The following is a 12,956-nucleotide window of genomic DNA, read 5'->3' on the forward strand; positions in this document are numbered from 1 at the left end:
CCCGACGCTCCCCCTGCGGGGCGGCCGCTGGGACTAGCGCTCGGGGCGCGTCGCGCCTTCTCGCCGTCGCCCGGTGCTTTTCTTTCTGACCTTGGCCGCGGGTCAGAGTTGGCCGGCGTCGCGTCGCGCGCCCTCCCTGGAGGCCAGACGGAGACGTCAAGCTGGAGAGAGAGCGCTTCCCCGCGGCCGGCCGCCCCGCGCGCACAGCCGCGGCCCCCCTCGCTGTGCCGGGCGCGGCAATATGAAGGAGCAGCCCTCATGTGCGGGCACCGGGCATCCGAGCATGGCGGGGTACGGCAGGATGGCCTCCTTTGAACTCGCTGGCGGCCCCGCGAAGCGCCGCAGAACTGAGCCCCCCTTTCCCTATCTCTTCGCAGAGGAGGCCTACCAAAAACTGGCCAGCGAGACCCTGGAGGAGCTGGACTGGTGTCTGGACCAGCTAGAGACCCTGCAGACCAGGAACTCCGTCAGTGAAATGGCATCCAACAAGGTAAGCCCCAGGGCGGCGCGGCTGTCACCCACGCCCTTCAGCGGCCGAGTTGCTCGCTAGAGAAGCCACCGGCCCCCACGATCTAAGGACGGCCAGACAGACAGCGGTCACCCTCACTGCATGTGGCCGTGCCCCCTCCCCCCGCAATTAACGTGGTCCCCCTGCCCCTCCCATGCCTTCCAGGTGCAATAATGATTCTGCACACGCTGTTTAGACACAGTTTGCAGGACCCCGCAAGACAGAAGGGTTGGTTTATTCCGGGGGTTCCCAAGTGACACTTTTGCCCTTGCCGCAGACACCTGGGAGCGCCCATTAGCGTTGGACATTTAAAGGTGTTCTTGGGACCCCCCAGTTGGAAATCAGACTTGTCTGCTGGCCTTGGAGTTACCACTTTGCACACTGCAAACTCGGAAGAGTTCTCCCACAGCGTGCCACCTTCACCCTCCTGTATCTGATCGTCCGGGTGTCAGACGGAGCCTTTATGTATGCAGTTGCCCACGGCCGTCCTCTGGCAGGACCCATCCGAAAAGTTAGAAGCTTCTTTGTGATCAGTGCCTTGGTTGCTTGGAGCGAAAGGCCCTTGTGTCCGGAGGTCATGGAGTTGCAATAGTGCTTCTACCGGGCCTTAGGACCCTATGGACCAAAGTGCTGGTGTTTTCTGTTACGGAGCTCTGGGGTTGAGTGGACCTAGAGGGCCGGGACCCCAGGTAGAGTTCTTGCACTTTTGCTGTATTTTCGAGGGGTAGGGCGTGATGGGTGGTGGTGGTGGGATGCCTGTTCTTATGCTTCTAATGACTGGCCAGGAAAGGAGACTTGTGAATGTTGGATGCAGATGGCTAATCAGCCAGTAAGAGCTGGCAACTCTGTGTGGGGTGGCAACTAGAAATCGATGCCTCGGAAAGATGTTGAAGTCACTTGGGCCGCTGTGTTACAAGGTCATTTACTATGTCGCTCCATGCACGTACATATTTCAGTGAGTCAGTGCTGTTTGGTTTGGGCTTCTTCTTGCTTTTCTTCTTTTGGTCTAACTCTACTTTTCATCCCACCTGTTTTTTCCTTGCTCTGTTCTTAAATGATTTTACTTGAGCGCCTGAACTTGTGCATTGCTTATGCAGGTGGCATTTCCTATGCAACGGAGGAAATGGGGGCTTCAAATAAACCAGTACAATCAAAGGGGACCCCAGTCATTGTCCTGCAGGCGAGTCTCCTATTCTCATCTATCAATATGCACCCTGGTGATCAAATGTTTTGTTTGATTTTCTCCTTTGGGCCCCGTTTCTACATTTAGTGTGGCTCTCCTTCAAAGTACCCAGTATTGCTCTCTCTACCAGGACTTTCTAAACCCCACCCCAACACACCACACACCACACACACACACACATACACACACACACACACACACCTGTGGCATCAGGTGCCATCTCATGTAACTGCCCAGCTCTTTGGTCCTAATGAGTTTAACAAAACCACAAACTAGTTTCTCCTAATTTGATTCCGAGACTTAGAGTGTCTTAAGGACTGAGCAGTAGATTTACAGTGTCTTAAATTCTGAGGTCATACTCCTGTTGTCTGGCAAATTCTGTGTTGCCAGAAGAAAGATAGAACCTTGGAGAAGTTAAGGAGATGTGCAAGCATTTGTTTATGTTCTCAAGATGATTTGACAGTCCTCTTACAAAAAAAAAAAAAACCCAACTCCAATCTGGAGCAGCTATTGATGAGACCTGTGCTTAAATTTAAAAACTAACATGAAATCAAACAATGTATGATAAATGACTTAAGATCAAAGAAAATCGGAAGTCACAATAATAGCTCAAATGATTATCTCTTTCTTTGAAAAGCCCCAAATAAAACAGGAGATTTTTATTCATTTTTAATCTCTATGTGGGTGGGCCCCCAAGTCAGGCTCTGAGTTAATTTATAGGTTTAGAATGGGAGCTGAATTAATTTATGCGGGTGAAGGGTGGGGGAGGGGGATATAGGTAAAGTGAAAACACTTTGCTGGAATGTGGTTATTATAGTAGCTGTCCTGCCTTGTGATTGAAAGATTATTGATTTAACACCTCTTTTAAAAATTAAAGGCCACTCAGCCGACCTGTTGCTTAAACTTTTAAGGTAGAAGCCATTCATTTCTTTTTCAATAACCCATACATTTCTAAATAAGTGCTAAATCAAAGGGCTTTTTGATGCACGAGAAAGGATTAGCACAAAAAGAAGAAAAGATTGTGGAGTTTCCCTCTCGCTTGTTAAAATCAACCCAGACTTAACGAAACGAACTGCATCTAGTCAATGCCAACTCACAGCGACCCCAAGAGGACAGGCTAGAACTGACCCTATGCGTTTCTGAGACTGCTACTCTTTAGGAGAGTAGAAAGCCCCCCTTTCTCCCCTTGCTTGCTGCAAGGGCACAACTAGCACACATCCCCATGAGCTGTGAAGGGAACTGGAGCAGCTGACTTGAAGGTCAGCCTTGAAGCCCTACCTTAATTTTGAAGTAGAAATATGCACCCTTGCATGACAGAGCCAGGGGGGTTGTTGGTCTCTGAAGTATGAATTAAAACAAAAGACAAAACTGGACTCGCTTAATGACCATGCGTTTTCAAGGGTTGGAATATGAATGAATTGCCTTCTGGTGATTTGTTTACCATTCGTGTCCCCCCCACCCCCCATATACTTGTTCAAATCAGCCAAGGTTTTGGGGTGATTTTCTGCCTCTGAGAAACCACGACATTTTCCCGTTTGCTCTGAGGTACTCTAAGTAGTGCAGTCAGTAGTATCGTAAAAACACGCGTACGGAATCAGGATATTTTAAGTACGAGTCGAGGGATGGTATTTATTAGGGAAATGGATTTGGGTGGGAGGAAGAAAGAAATTGATTTCACTCCGCAAATTGAGTTCGCTAATTATTCATAGATTTGAAAAAGCAGTCCTTCACTTGGTTTCTTTTCCCCGAGCTTCAGAGCCACAGCTAGTGTCCCTGTCTAGGTGCACAATGGGGATGCAGCTACTTGGGGTGGAGGCAAGAAATGAAGGCATTCTTGGCGGAAGCTCACATTGACTAGCACATGTAAGCCGCTTGTACCGAATGGGGTAAGTTCAGAGAATCCAGATGGCATTTAATTTGAGTGGCTACATCTCTCTCCAGCATTTACCCTCGTAAGCACATTAATCAATCTGCCCGAGATGTGTGCACATGCCCTTGGAGACCTCATCACTCTCGTTGGCAGCGGTTTGGGGAGGTCTCACTGCTGTGGAGGCAGCAGACCCAGAGGAGAATCATGGTTTCTCCCTTTGCCAGCGAGTTACTTTTTTTTGGAGACATTGCTTAAACTTTTTTTAAACTTCAATTTTCTTACCATAAATTGGGGGTAATAGTACCTACTTTATATGCCAATCTAGGGGCTAGAAAGAATACAGACAGATTGTTGATGCAGGGTTTGACAGCAGTTAAAGCCCTGGTGACGATGTTGATTAAGTGTTAGACGGCCAAACTGCAAGGCCAGCAGTTCAAACCCACCAGCTGCACCTTTAGAAAAAGATGAGCCTAGCTGCCCTGGTATGGATGTATAACCTTGGAAACCGTCTATGAGGGTCACTCTGAGTTGGAATCATCTCCATGGTGGCAGTGGGTTGGGTTTGTGTTTGAGTGTATGCCTCTTGTTATCATTGCTCTTTGGGGTTTAGCTCAGATGTCATTGGCTGTCTGTTTGCTACCAGTTGATTGTGAGTCATACTGACCCGGGAGGGCAAGAAGTGCCCCATAGGGTTTCCAAGGCAGTAGTCTTTTTTTTAAAACAGTTTGGCGCGTAATCCACATATCATACAATTCTATAGTTCAACTCTATCAAGAATTGTACAGTCATTGCCTCCAATCAACTTTAGATCATTTTCTTTTTTTCATGGCTAAATGACTTTTAAAATGAGTTGTGTAATCACAATCAGTTCTTGTGTTCCCTCTCTTCTCCCTGTCTCTCACCACCCCACCCCTATAACCCCCTGCATCCGTTCTTATCTCTGTACATCTACTCCTGTGCTTCACATCACAAACTGGTAAAACCAACAGAAACAACAAAAAAGCATAACAAAATAAAGTGGTAAGGATAAAATAATAATATAAAGATTAAAATACAAATAATAAATAAGAAGAAAAAATACCACCATCAGTATTTAAAAGGCCAGGGAAGAAGTTTTTGTCATGGGGCAAGCAAGAAATACTTGCACCTAGAATAATTTCAGGTTGGGTCAAGAGGGAGGCCAACTGACCTAGTATCAAGTTCGATCCAGTATAATCACAATTACAATGATCTCTATCTGATAGTGCAGCTGTTAGAAACCCTTGTCTGTGGCTAGAAGGGATCTGCCCGCTGCTTAATCTGACTAGCTACTCTGCAGATGAGTTTTGGGCTCCCACTGGCCTCCACAAGGCAGTTGTCTATGAAAGCAGACTGCCTCATCTTACTCCCACACAATGGCTCGTGGGTTTAAACCGGTGACTTTCAATGCTTAACAGCCAAGTGCTTAACCACTGTGCCACCACGGCACCTTTTGTCTAATATCGTACATGTGAGGGGCTCAAAAAAGTTGATGGAAAAATCAGATGAGAAGATAACTATTTACCATTAGGTTGTAATTGAGATATTTTTAAAGTCTCATTCCTTTATATAACTATCAGATAACTTTCTTTAGTTAACATTTCTCTATAGTAAAGCGACTTAAATTCTACTTCGCTTTTTAGTGGGGATGTAGACAGAAACATTTGCAGGCTCTACAAGGAGGCCTGGTGGCCTCGTGGTGGCACCCATGGAAACCCCCAGCCTTTGCGGGAGGGAGAGAGGCGTTTGCTCCCTAAAGAGTTACAGGGTGGGAAACCCACAGGGGCCGTTCTATCCTGCCCTATAGGGTCGCTCTGCTTCAGAATTGACTCAATGATTGCGCATTTGGGTTTTTTGGAGTTAGAAGCTTACTCTTTTCTGAATTTCTCTTTTACTGAGTGAAAACAGACATGGCCCTTACTAATTTCTCGAACACGGGAAGCATGCAATGGGATTGGTGGGCACACGTGTACACGCTTTGTACAAATTTTTGGAAGCATTTAGCTGGTTCTTTAGGCCAAACATTTTAATGGTGGCGTGGGGTTTACTTCTGTGGTGCTAAGTGAGTGGAGGGATGGTGGTTGGGAAGGATACAGAAAGGAGGGCTCGCCAAGGGTCCTGCTTCGGCACCCCTCAACTTTACCCTCCCAAGAATTCGCTACCTTTTGCCAGATCTTCACTTGCAGCGATGTCTGACAGAGATCAAAATTATTTTATGTTCCCCGCCAAATCACACAATTAGCGAGTGCTCGCTAATTGTGGGCCAGCTCTGAAATCGGGCCTGGATGGGAACGCCCTAGTTTGCCATGCAGTTAAAACGTAAGCGTCCTTCTTGGATTTCGGGGCTTTCCTGCACTCATACCAAATGTGCTTAAGCCAGCCCTGCGGCCGCCTGTGGCCACAGTTTCTTTATGGGATTTATTTGTTTGTTGGCTTTTTCACAAGCACCTCTAGCAGGCGGATGCTACCTGTAATTGCTTTTCTGGGGTGCCTTCTGCGGCTGCGCCCCCTGCTGCTTTGTAGCAGCCAGTGCACAGCATGGAGCCGAGCCTACTGCTCCCTGCCCGGTTGGCCTTGCCTGGAGCACAAGGTAGAATTAAATTTCAACTCTTATTGAGAAGGAAGCTGCAGTGGCTTAGAAATGGCGTTTTAGTTGTTTGGAGAGGAAATAGCCACAGTTAATTTCTACATCAGAAAAATTAAAATATAAAACAAGTCACAGGAGACTTGCTGAGAGTTAACCAACTTTTTCAGAAAATGTGCTACATTTGACAAGCAAACATCTACAGCACCCGAAACTCAACTATTTGATGTTTATTTTGCATTTGATTTCTGTTGATTCGCCTGATCATGAAAGTGCGGGAGCCTGGTGGTGCTCTGGGTTAAACCTGGGATCACTAACAGCAAGGTTGGTGATTCAAATCTACCCGCAGCTCCATGGGAGAAAGGTGAGATGTTTGCACCCAGAATCATTTGCATTCTTGGAAACCTTAGGATTGCTAGTTGGAGCCCTGATAGGATTTGACTTGGTGGCCGTGGTGTGTGTGTGTGTGTGTGTGTGTGTGTGTGTGTGTTTGGCAAGTATTTCAGTGCTTTAAAGTTACTGTGAAGGTTTAAAAATCCTTGTTTTTGTAATCAGTGTTAGAAACATAAATTTTACGTAATACAGAAAGAGGGAAACAATTTTCAACCTGTTCTATCCTATAGACAGGTTCACTTTGAGTCAGAATCACCTCGGTGGCAGGGAATATGTCTCTGGCGATGTCAGAGCATGCTATTTCTCTACTATAGGAAGTAGCACTTTCAGTATACTGCTCAAACATGGTCCTTTCTATCCATATACATCACTTATGCTATTGTGTAGTTTATCACACTGGCCTGAGGTTGTGTTATAACACCTAGCCATTCTGAGGCGGGCTTGTAGCCAAAATGTATCCATCAGTAAAGAAGAATAAATAATCTACTATATCTTCCTAAGTGAAGGCAGGTTCCAGTGTTGTTCCGCTGAGGAGACAGGAAGCCATCCAGACACGGAATCCCATATTAACATTTCTTATTAGGAAAATATCAGCCTCGCCATCCACCTTTCAGAATGTAACCCGTCGCACATGCACATGAAGAATTGCTTCTTCTGCCCGCTGAGAGGGCTGGAAGCAGTGGCACCCCGGTGCCAGCGGTGGCCGCCTCATGCACAGATCTTGGTTCCTGATACGGTTCTCCAGTGACAGGAAGCAGGACTTTTGGGCAAAAGACTCTACTGTAAGGCTTTAAAGTCAAAACCAAACTCACTCCCATCACATCCATTCCAACTTAATAACTACTCTATAGCACAGGGTAGGACTGGCCCTGTTTCCAAACTGTAACTCTTTACAGGAGTAGAAGGCATTGTCTTTCTCCCTTGCAGTGGCTGGTGGTTTCAAACTGATGCCCTGAGGTTAGCAGCCCAACACATAAACACTAGGGCACAAAGCTCGCTGGCCACACTCGCTGTCATGGAGCCAATGCCAACCCATAGTGACCCACCCTGTAAGACTGGGTGGAACTGCCTCTGAGTTTCCGAGACTATAACTCTTTACAGGAATAGAAAGCCCCATCATTCTCCCAGAGAGCACCTGTTGGTTTCAAACTTCTGTCCTTGGTGTTAGCAGCCCAACACATACCACCAGAACACCTTGATTCTCGGCGTCAGACAGGCCATGTGTAAGATTAGCCTGAAGCTTCTCCAAGCACTAAAGCAAAGGGAACCCCACATGGACAGGACTCCATCAAAGGGAGGAAGGCACAAACTAGAGGAGCTCTAACTAGCCAAAGCTGGAAAAACTTGAGCAAGAAAATATGGTACTGGATGATAACCTTGAATCTAAAAGAAATATCTCTACATTCCAGACAGATATAGAAGGGGTTTCCTAAGTAGCTCAGATACTAACAGAAAAGTTGTAGGTTCAAACCCACCCAACGCAGCTCATAAGAAAGGCCTGTGATCTGCTTGCCCAAAGTCGCAGCCTGGAAAACCCTGTGGCGCACATTTCTGTTCAGCCCACTTGGGGTCGCCATGAGTCAGCATTGACGCAACAGCCCCTGGTAACAAGTGGCAGACACCCAGGGTGCAGAGAAAAATAAGTGTGGGAATGGGGTGGGTGGGAAAGAGACACATCCCCTGCATGAAAGAATTCCAGGTAATGTACTCACTTAATCACCCTTAAAAGCTGCCCCCCTGAAGCCTTGCCTCTGCGAGCTCCTCCCAAACATCTCATCCTCTTACTCCGTGTGAAGTCTGCTCTCTTTGAGCCTCCACAGGACTTCCTATGCTGTTCCCCTCACCCCTGGTCCAGGACCTAAGTCCTGGAGCCCTGCTGATGTAGTGGTTACTTGATGGGCTGCGGGCTGCTAACGCAGGTTCCTCAGGAGAAAGACGAGGCTCTGTGCTCCGGTAGGGGTTGCAGCCTCTGAAACCCCCAGGGGCAGTTGGACCTCGTCCTGTAGCGTCCTCATGGGTCCGAATGGGCTCGATGGCAGCGGGTTGACAATGGTCTTCCGTGTCTTTTTCCTCAGTCTTTTTCCTATGTGCCCTGGGCGCCTTTGTCTCTAACTTTTCCAGCCCCACGAGCACTGAGCACAGGGTCGAGCAGCTGGTGCACAATAAATAACTGCTGAGTTTCCTAAGTGGGGTTGTGGTGTTCCTGGAAACACGGCGGCAAATGTTTCTCCTCTGGGTGCGAGAGGCATCGTTACTGATCAATGTTGGGGCCAAGGTTAATTTTACCTCTCGACACAGTTCTGCCTTTATGGGTGATAACATCCATTTCACTGTTTTCCAGACTCTTTGCAAGGGAATTTCAGACCGAGGAAATGTCTCCTCCTTTTTCTGCCCAGTGCCATTTTGCATGGAATGAATATAAATGAATAAATGAAAACGGAATGTCTTCTGGTCAGACGCTTCCTTCTCTGGATGGGTTTGGTAGTATTTGGCATGGCCAGGATGAGGAAATGGTGCGGGAGGGGGGGTGTTTCAAAATTCTGGGAAAATGCCTTTGTCTTTTAGTTCCGTTTTCCCCACAAACTTCCTGCAGCCCCCTTGTATCTCAAAGTGTCACTGTGAACATTACTCATTCACCTTCTCAGACTCCAACCCGAGGCGTGAGCACCTAACGGCTGGGTGGAAGGGATCATCTGTTTTACGCAGTTAGACATCAGACAAAATTGGGACATGAGGCTCCAAATGTGCCCAGATCCACCTGGGGAGTCAGCTGAGTTTTTCTAACGTCTTAGGTAAAAGCACGTTTGAGGGGGACTTTTCCTCATTTTACGTCAGAGATGCCTCTCCCTCTTGCTCAGTCATTAATCGTGGGAGGGACGTACACTTTTCTGAAAGTCTTCTTGAGTGTGTCCGTGGAATGAGAGCCATGTCTCGGAGGAGCAGCTGGACTCCGTCGCTGTTCACATGCATTGGCTGAGGGAGCGTTCTAGGCAGTACTGCCGAGGCTGCCTCGGATCTGTGAGTGTCAGTAGGTGGAGGTACCGTTCATCCCAGATCTGGACTAAAGGGGTAGCCTTGATTCATAGAAAAACCATTTCTCACGGCGGGTCGTGTTGTGTCTATTATAGACCGTGCCTTGCAAGAGAGATGTTTTGCTTTCCTTCACAAGAATCCTGAGTCATTTCCCGAGGTAGTCTCTCGATTCTGCTAAGAAATAACTCATCTCCCCAAATGAGCACAGTGCTCATGTAGTCTCTGTCAGGTTCGTGCCATCACGTTTAAACGACAGCGTACTGGGTGAGCCATATCCATGGCCTCCAACGGTTCTGTCAATTTGGGTAATAGAATTCTTCCTTTGCCCCACTGAAAACGGAAACCCACGGGGGCAGTTCTACCCTGGCCCTACAGGGTCACTATGAGTTGGCAACGACTTTGATGACTGTGAGTTTTGAGTGAGTTTTGAGTGAGAAAAATGGCTTCTCTCCTGCTTTCTCTGCCAGCCTCCAGACGTGCTTGTTGGTGTTTGCCTGTTAGGACGAGTCACTGCAGTGTGCAGTTTTATCCAGGATGAGCTGAGGGTCCCACCAGCTCCCTGGTCTGCTGCCCTGTAATCACAGTAATTGCCTTTGTGACCGGCAAACAGTGTATCACGCAGAGCCCCATCACGGGAAATACCTTAGCTTGACCGGATGTATCCCCAGCAACCAGGCAGCCAAGAGACTGCCCCATCCGAATAAGTGCAGGCTGGGGTTAGCCTTCTCCTCCATTGCAGAAAGGAGCTGGCCGATTGTAAGACCTCGTTCTTTATGGACATAAGTGTTCTGGTTTGGGTCAGCCTCTAAGACACAAATGTGAATTTTAAAATAATAATACAGGGATACTTTTCAAATAAGAGAGATATAGGTATATGTAGTATAGTGTTCTCCACTCCCGGTTCAACTCTACCTCATGACTGTAATACAGACTCATCAGAGAAAAACAATAGTAACTTCACTCCTGTGGAAAACTAGCCAGAGGTGAGAAAACAAATGAAAAAATCAAGTTACTGCATTTTATTTTAAAGAGTAATACTGATTTAAAAGTCACACACTGATGTTGTTTCCGTTAAGTCAGAGTTTTAGCAAGGACGTTCCTTCTCTGAGCAGGAACAGCCCTCTTTCGTGTTTGCTGAATTCTCTTTCACGGGTCAAGAGAAATGATGGACTTTGAAAGAGGACGGGCTTTGTAGCCAGAGTTGAGTAGGAGGATACATTTCAAGTTTGGAAAGCTTTAATGATCTTTAATATAGAGAATGCTTTCGTGGGTGCCCATAATGTATGTGGGTGGCATTCCACTAATTGGAAGATGATCCCCATTTCGCAAAAAAGGACAAACACTGGAAAGGATGAAAAACCCTGGAATTGCATTAAAAGATGTTTCAGAAATTAAGATGGATTTAGAGCAGTGGTTCTCAACCTTCCTAATGTCGCGACCCTTTAATACAGTTCCTTGTGTTGTGGTGACCCCCCAACCATAAAATGATTTTTGTTGCTACTTCATAACTGTAATTTGGCTACTGGTTTGAATTGGATGACCCTTTGGCTACTGTTTTGAATGGGATGACCCCTGTGAAAGGGTCGTTTGAACCCCAAAGTGGTGGCGACCCACAGGTTGAGAACAGCTGATTTAGAGGATCCAAGGCCTTGATTCCTTTTTTCTAAGAAAACTTTTCTCAGATTCTTTTCGTGGGACAGATGTTCAATGGAAATCTATTTGGGGGGGGGGGATTGGAAATCTATTGACTAGTATTTAATGGCTGTCTGTTGACGAATTCAAGCCCCTTTTGGGGGGAAAGTCTGATCCTCTTAGGTCTTTCATTGTGCAGATTTCAGATCAGTGGACCGTGACAACAGATGAAACTAGCTTTGACACATATTTTGACTTTATATTCTTTGCCATTTTCATCTCCGGGTGGCGTAGTGGGTTACATATGCATTGGTCTGCGTAACCTCAAGGTCAGTCGTTTGAACCCACCACCTGCACCATGGGAGACAGATGAGGCTCTTTTTTTGCTCCTGCAAAGCCTCACAGCCTTGCAAACCTTATGAGGCAGTGCTTATAGGGTCATTGAGTCGGAGCGGATTTGATGGCAACAGGTTTCTGGTTTTAGAGGATTGGAGTAGGGCCTGGGGTTGGATGGGGTCTATGGGGAACACCTTCTCGGAAGATGCCAAGCTTGGTACAAGTGCTTGGCTGCTGACCAGGAGGTTGCCTGTTTGAGCCCACGTAGTTGCTAACTGGGACAGTGGTCTGGCAATCTGCCCATCAAGATTTCAGCCAAGGAACTCTGTTCAGCTCTGCCGCAGGGGCTTGCTTGCTCCGAGTTGACAGCACCCAGCAGCCACTGTGCAGGGGGCCTTCAGAGCGTGAAGATGGGCTCCCTGGGGAAGGAAGACTGCTGAAGGAAAGAAAGGAAGAGTGGGGAGATACTGGAGAGTGGTGTCAGCAGGGGAAAGGTGGGCAGAGGAGGAGCATGTGGCTGAGCTGGCCTAGGATCAGGGCTGCCCTTGCAAGACTCACTGGCCATGCCCCTGCCCACATTCCCCCTCAGGGTTTGCATGGTGACATAAGGGTAGAATGAAAATTTGAGACGGGCCAACCTTGAAGGAGAAAGAAATCCCAAATGTAAACACCAGAGTATGTGAGTGACTTTGACAGAAAACCATCAGCTATGGTAATAGGGAAGAAGGGTTGAGCAGAATTGGGGGGGCGGGGGAGATTTACAGGCACTGTGCTTTCATGGGTCTCAGTCATTTTCAGTACTAAGAAGTGGGTGCCACCTCCTTCACCTGTTGCCTCCTGAGTCCTGGGCCAAGTAGCAGCGTGGGTGGGTTGCCCAGTCCAACTCTTTGGCCATGCGCTACAGACCTTGTTGCTTGGGAGTGAAAAGAGGTAATAGAATGGGCCATGCAACCGATGGCAAGGTCCAGGCAGGACTAGAGTGGAGAGAGGGCTCTGTGGAAATAGGGCTACTGCGATATTGTAGGTTATAGTAGATTCCAAAATAAAAGAGTGGAACCAAAAAGCAGATGACAAATGGAAACTTTTCTGTCTCAATTCTGCTAAGGTTAGAACTCCTACTCGACCTCCCTCACCGACCCTTAGCACTACGGGAGACAACACTGGAGACACAGTGCAGGAATTGTGCCTGATTTGACCCCACCACACTGAGGCGAAACACTAAGGGTATGCAACAGAACAGCAAGGGGAACAGAGCAATGAAGCGCCCAGGCAATACCAAAATAGACTTTGGGATCAGGGCATGGCATCTCATCAGACTCCACCAGAAAATACTTCTAAAGGTCAACAAACAGACCTTGAACTATTTACAGGCTTTTCTCTTTTTTGTAGTTGGTTTGTT

The 12,956-nt window shown here is 47.4% G+C and overlaps 1 protein-coding gene across 3 annotated transcripts in view; it reads left to right on the forward strand.

The window, feature by feature from the left end:
* PDE4D (phosphodiesterase 4D) overlaps positions 1-12,956 on the forward strand; it is an 893,429-nt gene that overhangs the window by 843,845 nt on the left and 36,628 nt on the right. For 2 of the 3 annotated variants that reach the window (XM_004703593.3, XM_045285313.1), the window contains exon 6: positions 378-490. In XM_004703593.3, coding sequence (XP_004703650.1) covers positions 378-490 — 113 coding nt within the window. Of the gene's footprint in view, positions 1-212; positions 292-377; positions 491-12,956 lie in introns of those variants that run through there. The other variant, XM_004703595.2, reaches the window with a different exon arrangement.

Source organism: Echinops telfairi, unplaced genomic scaffold (assembly GCF_000313985.2).
Source record: "Echinops telfairi isolate 266 unplaced genomic scaffold, ASM31398v2 ScPeMD7_7469;HRSCAF=8507_1, whole genome shotgun sequence".
Lineage (NCBI taxonomy): Eukaryota > Metazoa > Chordata > Mammalia > Afrosoricida > Tenrecidae > Echinops > Echinops telfairi.